General features: G+C 43.8%; 1 protein-coding gene across 1 annotated transcript in view; it reads right to left on the reverse strand.

Moving 5' to 3' along the window:
* Window positions 1-2987: 2987 nt before the first annotated feature.
* gpr139 (G protein-coupled receptor 139) overlaps window positions 2988-7934 on the reverse strand; it is a gene marked incomplete at both ends in the record, with an annotated part of 16456 nt that continues 11509 nt past the window's right edge. The window contains one exon of the mRNA XM_084071371.1: window positions 2988-3991. Coding sequence (XP_083927497.1) covers window positions 2988-3991 — 1004 coding nt within the window. The remainder of the gene's footprint in view (window positions 3992-7934) is intronic.

Genomic DNA, 7934 nt, shown 5'->3' on the forward strand with positions numbered 1-7934 from the left:
ACCATCAGCATCAGCATCAGCATCAGCATCCTTTGCTTTAATTTCTCAGCATGTATTTCCCACTGACTGGGGGGACAGATGCCAAAGGCCTGGGGCGTGTTCTCCATCTAAAGGTTCCACCAGCGCAAAATGTCACATTAACATGGCCAAAACACGAATGTCATGCGAATATTGATTTTGTGTGATGAACTCTCAAAACGAGACGAACACAAAAACTAGATCACTTTATGGATCGTTGTTTCCTAAAGATCGCAGTCTGATCCACTGAGGATTTGAACACACAGCTTGGTGATTACACACAATTAGATTTCACTGCACAGTAGAATAAGGTGCTACGGTTTTATAACTGTCTTGGGGTTCACTAAGTGATTATTGATTATTGATCATCTGTTGTGGGATTTGCCGTGGGATTTGCAGTTGGCAATTTGCCGTACATCTCCACTACATCATGAACATACAGTAAACATCTGACCTCCACGTTCTACTCAAGGTCCCTAACTGTGAGGGGATCAATATGTGATAATTAATGAAGGCTGTGTACAGTGTATATCTACAAAATGGAGACATACCAAGGTCTGCGATGCAATGTAAAGGAGACTGCCCTCATACGAACTCTTAGAAAAATGGCATAATGCATTGACATACAGGACGAGGAAAGAGATGGGGAGGGTACCTTGATGGCAGAATATGAGGGGCAGTTGACAATCTACTCTTCCCTGTTCGCAGTCATTTTGAGGACAATCAGTTTAGGAAATGGTGCAGTATGATTGCAGGACAGACTTGTTCAAGCCAGTTATGTACAAGACCGCACCAAAAAAAAGCATTTTGTATAGAGGGATATATTTACACCACCAGTAATATTTTCGATTGTGGAACAAATAGAAAAGCCAAAGTTAGCCTGCCCTATTCACCCGCTTGCCCCAGGTTTTCAATTGTAGACAATTATTTTCCATCACTCGCTTCATGGTTGCTATGGTGAGGGGAAGAGGCATACAGTGGTACTCTGCCCCCTTGCACGCATGCACGCGCGCACGCAAGCACCCACTGATCCCTCTATGGTGGTATTAAGTTAGATTTGCCCTTTGGCACTGTTCCATCCACGCTAGACAGATGAACACAGCTTATGCCCTTAGGTGTCTATGAGTAATACAAAGCAAGGTGTGTGTACGTGTCGATGTGTATTTGTGTGTGCCCGTGCCATGGGTGTGTATGCGTGCATGTGTTGCTGCATGCGTGCGTGTGTGTGTGCGTTTTCACATGGTTTGTTACCGGGCAGGATTGGGACTGTGTTGATTTATATGTCTGTGGTGGTGTTGGTGAGTAAATTCAAGCTTCCTCACTAAGCTGCCGTCACCTCAAGGCTGAGTGAGGCTGAAGCACACATTGTCATCCTAGCCTTGTGAACAAACATTTATTTTCAGGGAAGAAGAGATATTTGGCTGAGGTTCTATTCTCTTCTGTCTGTCTGTCTGTCTGTCTGTCTTTCTGTTTCTCTCTGTCTGTTTCTCTCTCTCTCTCTCTCTCTCTCTCTCTCTCTCTCTCTCTCTCTCTCTCTCTCTCTCTCTCTCTCTCTCTCTGTCTGTCTCTCTCTCATAAAGGATAAAGGAAATGAATACATTCATTCTGATAATGGCTTACAGTAAGTCATCAAGGACCATTCATATTTAACGTAGGACTATCTTCTAATAGCAGAAATGTCCCCCTCTTAATTACAGTAACCCTGGTGTCCCTATTTTTGGGGAAAATGTTCAAAACATTGCAAATGTAATTTTCTTAATATTCTTGTGAAAACAAAATTTCTAAAATAGTGAAAATAGAAAATCCACAAGCTCACAATACATAGCATCTCGACACATTGTGATTTTGTAGGTGTGCTTTTTTCGCTATTCATCGTGACGAAGTATATAGGGCTTATTAATGTGGAAACTATGATCAAAAGATTAACGACAGCTTGGAGCCACACCAGCCCCCAAGTCATATTTTTTGCGTTGACATTTTGTGCATCTACGATAACAGTCAAGTCTACCATAAATATGTACTTTTATTATCACCATGACAACAACAAGCAGAGCTCCTATTTCATCCTAAGAACTTTTGTGAACTTGGCTGCAAATGGCAACTTGTAGGCAACCTGTGCAGGCAGGCGAGCATATCAACCGGGCTTAAGTCCTGCTAAGCATGCCCCTGGAGACGCCGCTGCATATTTAACTGGAAATTACTGCACTGTTTTACGATTCTCGTGAGTGTAGTCAAAACTGTAGGCAGTGGACACACACACTGTGACCCAACTAGATCTTACTCAAAGATGAGATGAATAATGCCCACACACTGATTAGATCTCTTCCTATTAGAAATGTCTCCCAGCAGAAAGGAGTCACAGCTGTTGCAGTCTTCGTCATTGTGTGTCCTATAGAGAGTGCATAAAGGAACCAATGTCACTCAGAGGTTGATGTGTCACAAGGGTTCAATCTAGTTGTCACTTTCTAGCTCGGTTACAAATGGTGGCTCATAAAAGTCAATTTGGTGATACCGAAGCAACCGTCTGTGATCTTATAGTCGTAACTCATCATCACACGCCAGGCAATAGTTTCACAGGAGTCAGTAGGAGTCAATCACAAGCAGAGATCAGCCAGTGGTTTCAGGTTTCTTTTTTTTGCATGGAGAAAATAATAAACTTGACTTTTTTGCCGTTGGCTGCTGCTTGGTGAATGCTTGTTTTAAGTTGAACCACAACTCCATTTTCTATCAAACTATTCTATCAATCTGTAACGTCCTTCTCCTCTATGCTCTGCTTTGGCTTCCAATTCACCTGCTCATTATCTCTCAACGCCCACTTAAAACTCCCATCCCTGCTCCAACCTCTGCAACCCTCCAGGGTGGCTGACATTTCTAAAACTCAAAGAGTCCCAACGGGGGGCAGAGTTGGTCGCCGGGGTAACAAAACACCCACACGTTCTAGGCGGGGATGGCAGTAAGTGGTTCATAATTCAAGAGGAAATACAGATGGGCTTCCCGTTTTTGTCATATTGGTACACCAGCATCTTAATGCAGTGGGAGTTGGCCGGCGAGATCCAGGGGCTGCTTGTGATGGAGAAATTGTGGCTGGCGTAGAATGGTGCCGGCTGCTTCCGGCAGCGGAAGAAGGCGCGCAGCACGTTGGCCGCCATGCCTCGGAAGCGCTTGCTGATGAAACAGTATAGGAAGAAGTTGACGCCCGTGTTGAGCAGCGCCAGCATGTTGGCCAAATCCGTGAGCAGGTGGAGTAGTCGCCCAGCGCCTTGTGAGGTTGGTGGCGGGGAGTAGAAGTGGTAGAGGATCATGAGCGTGCGTGGCGCCCACAGCACGGCGAAGATGGAGGTGATGGCCAGCAGAATGGCCGTGGTCTTCCCGGTGGAGTAGCCCCGCAGGCGGAAACAGTTGCGTCGTCTGCGTAGCTTTCGTACGATGACGGCGTTGAGGGAGAAGAAGACGGTGCAGGGGAGGAGGTAGACGGTGGCACAGTGGGCCCACACCAGAACGTGCTGGGCCACGTTGCTTCTGCTGCCCTCCCCTCCACCTCCACCTCCATCTCCGGCTCCACCGCCAGCCTCCACCCCGGGCAGGCTGTGCCAGAGCTCGGGCCACCAGTAATAGGGCGCTGCGGAGAGCAGACACCCGACGTACACAGCCAGTATCACCCTGCGCGTGCGGGCCGGGTAGGACACGGTGTGGTAGCGCAGCGGGTGGCAGACGGCGATGTAGCGGTCGACGGTGAGGGGCACGGTGATCCAGATGGAGGTGTGGATGGAAGAGAACTCCAGCACCTGCACCGCCTTGTTGAGGGACGGAGGCAGCTGCCTGCCCAGGATGAAGTCCTCTAACAGGAAGTCGACAAAAACGATGAGCAGGAGTACAAGGATGTCGGCGGCCGCCAGCGCCAGGAGATAGTTGTAGGAGGACTTCTGACGACGCACAACCAGCTGGGACAGTATGATGACTGTCAGGATGTTGGCTAGGAGGAGGAGGAGGAGGTGACACAAGGATGAAGGAGAGTGATCGAGAGGGAAAGAGAATAGGAGGGGAAGGGAGAAGTAATTGGAAAGGAAGAAGTTTGATGAGGTGGGGGGTTGGAAATGGATTGGGCATAGGATTTGGGCAGAGGAAGAAAATGAGGAGAGTGAGCGTTATTGGGCAGGTTATTGAAAAGGGGGAAAACACCAATCCAGCCAACAACAAACAAATCGGGCACACAGAAAGCAATCACGATATAGCACAACACCTAGCACACAGAGAGGCAGTGGACACGTGTTGCTCCCATGCACGGGTTGATTATTTGCTAGCACAAATACAGGCATTCAAACGTATTATAAAATAAAATTATGGAAAGAAAACACACAAAGAAAGCACAAAAAGAGGACAACCAATCTTGTGAACAAGTTCAGACCATTTAGAACAGCAACAGAACCACACAGCAAGGGCCAACTTGATGCAACCTTTTCAACCTCCGCACACACGACAAACATGATTGTGTTTGTTCAGGTTCAGTTCTGCATTTACCAATATCCAAGCAGATCTGCTACTTCAGTGGTTCTGAAATATTTTCATGTCAAGGACCCCCAAATTGATACGTATTTGGCCCATTGGAAAGAATTTTGTTGTTAGATGAATAATTCTAAATGTCTGCAACTGTCTACTGTCTAATACCACTGTATGGTGGGGTTACAATGGATAGTAACCACTTTCACCCTGGCAATTAACGTTTTTGTGGCTCAGAAACGTTGTCATTGAACGTTTCTGGAGAAACGTTCAATGACAACGTTTTCCTTTGGCGATAGGGTTGCTATTTTGGGCATGTCATTGAAAAAAACAACAAATAAATAGCAGCTCTTCAACCGTACAAGGCTTTGTGAGCTTGTATATCTACTATTTTGACCCCAACCCCCCTCAGGGACACCTGGGGGTCCCTAGACCCCACTTTGAGAATCACTGTTCTGCTCTTTGAACTGTTCGATGTTGCCCACCCTTCTCCCCTGCTGAACCTGACTTTGACCTGACTTTCAACCTGCGGTATCCCTATTTGGGGCATGTTATAGGCACACATAACCCTAATGTTAACAACCACAATGGAATGCAATTTGTTATGTTTTGATATTTAGCTTTTTACTTTACTTTCATTAGTCTTGACATTTTCTTTTTTATTATTAAGGACTGTTACATGTTTTTATTGACTTTGTTACATGTGATAAGTCTTGTTATGTTTTGTTGTATGTGGACCCCAGAAAGACTGCTATCTTGATGGCAGCTAATGTGGATCCAAATAAATAAATAAATAAATAAATAGACAGCGGAGCCACAACAAAAACAAGGGGGGCACAATATGCAGCGTCAGTGTCTTCACAATCTGCTGAGCTCGCCACCTCCATACAAAATAAACAACAACAAAATAAAGACCCAAGGACAGCCTCTGCCTCGACTCCATCTTTCTCCCACTCCACTCATTCTCTCCTTTCTCTCTCTCTCTCTCTCTCTCTCTCTCTCTCTCTCTCTCTCTCTCTCTCTCTCTCTCTCTCTGTGCATCCTCCATCTATCTCATCTATTGGGTACCCCTCAATAAATAATGTTATACTGTAACTGTACATGATCCCTACACCAATTTGTCTGTAGCCCTGCATTTCCCCACTCCTACTACTTTTAACTATCTCATCCCACACATTTCTCTTGCATCCATGCAGTATGTACATGTAATGACACCGTCACCATCATGTGTTTATGTCAATTTAGTCTTTATGCCAATTCCCAATTTCCCCCCACACATTCAGACCCTATCACTGCTAACCGCTACAGGTGGTCATGTGAGAGGGTGAGCACGTGTCTCCTCCGACACGAGACGTCTCCAGCAGCTCCTTTTTCTCGTGACAGTGAAGATATTCACCAGGTGGACGTAATGCATGCAGAGGAACACGCTATCCTTCCCAGTACTATAAAGTAACTAAGCAGGCACATTTACTACTGTACTTAAGTACAATTTTTAATTTACTGGAGTATTTCCAATTTTCAGTACTTTTACTTCTACTCCACTACATCTGACAGGCAAATATTATACTTTTACTCCACTACAATTATTGCTTGTAGATTTGCTTTGTAGAATTTGATTATTATTACAAAACATACATTACCCACTTCAACTCTATATACATTTCGGCCATTTGAAAATAGCCGATCTACAAGCTCACAATGCAACGCATTGTGAGCTTGTAGATCTGCTATTTTCAAAAGATTTGTATACCTTTTATACATTTTGCATAATGGGTACTTTCTACTTTTGGTACTTTAAGTGCGTTTCTATACCAATATTTTTGTAATTTTACTCAAGTAAATTTTGGATTCCGAACTTTTACTTGTAACAGAGTATTTCTACATCGCAGTATTGATACTTTTACTTAAATAAAAAAATTAAGCACTTTTTCCACCACTGCTCCCTGATGAACAGGTGTCCCGAACAACCTGTAGGAGTCGCTAGTGCAGCAAAAGAGATCCTCCCTGCCCAGCTTCCCTGTTTATTTATGTAATTGCAAATGTTTCTCCATCTCCCTCTCTCCCTCTCTCGCATACATTATGCCATATCTCACACAGTTTCGCTTCCAAATTTGTGAATCTGTGTGGAGAGTCAAAACTTTCCTGATGATATCACTAAAGGCCACTACCAGTGTAAGTTTATTTCTGGACATTACCGGAGATTGTCCTTGTTTTTAACCAATAGTGTGCGTATAGGTGTATAGTGTATTCTTTAGTACAGTTTCTTCAAAAAGCTGTTCACTGCTATGGTGAAATTATGCTGATAAACATTCTGTGAGAATGAAAGTTGAGTAGGCTACATGCAATGCACCCTTGCGAAACTGCTCATTTCACAAACAAATACTGTATTGCTTTACTAGGAGCCATTCAAATTGGTGCAATCATCAAATCTCTTCTCTTTCCATTCTAGAGTCAGTACACTTGTTATTAGCTCCTGGGTGCTCTGGGTTGACATGACATCTCACTGGCCAAATTAAACGTCTATTGCTGACTCTGATTGGACTGCCAAGGCGTAGCTACCCAGTTTGTTTTCAAGTACTGAGGTGTTACTCTTATCCAATTCTTCTTGTTATGCACTCTGAGCTATCAATCACAACCAGTCCCAAGAGAGCTGAAGGCAGCCGTTGAGCAGAATTTTAATATGCCTGGAAAAATAGTTCCTCAGTTCCTGCTGAGTGACTTTTGGGCAATGTTGACTCAGTTTGTCTGGCTAGTCCTGTAACATTTGAATTAATATGCAAATGTAAACAAACTGTCTTAAGAAAGCAATTTCAGGAAAGTGGTCTGTATTTATGCAAAATATATGTCTGATGACATATACTGTAGTGAGACCAGTATTGTCCTGTAAGTGCCACTGGCATTGCTTTTCTGACTGGTTGGATGACTGTCAAGTCACTGAGAGTGGTGACAAATATTTGCAAATATTGAGGGAACTGTCAACAGAAAACCTGGTGTCGAACACATGGAGGGTCTAGAAGTCTAGAACGAGGTGTGTATGTATGTATGTATGTAAGTACATACATACAGCTCACTGCACTAGCCTCCTAGTATAATATCATGGAACAGAAACTTAACCACTTGCAACCTGGCGTCATTATTTTGGGCATGTCATTATAGGCAAAGGTTTTCAAACATTTTCAGCAAGTTAAAAGCAAATAGCATTTCACCACACGACACCATCATACGACCATGTATAAAATATGGATTATGTGGTTAACTGTCTCTACAATGAAGAAATACCAAAGTGAATGTGATGAATAGTAAAACATTTAGAAATAAATAATCAGTTAAGAACTTACAAGAGCTTACAGGTGAAGATTGCTATTTCCATTTAACCAAAGGAGATGTAGACCACCACCACACTAGACAACACTATCATT

The sequence above is a fragment of the Gymnoscopelus microlampas genome (assembly GCF_963454915.1).
Source record: "Gymnoscopelus microlampas genome assembly, chromosome: 11".
Lineage (NCBI taxonomy): Eukaryota > Metazoa > Chordata > Actinopteri > Myctophiformes > Myctophidae > Gymnoscopelus > Gymnoscopelus microlampas.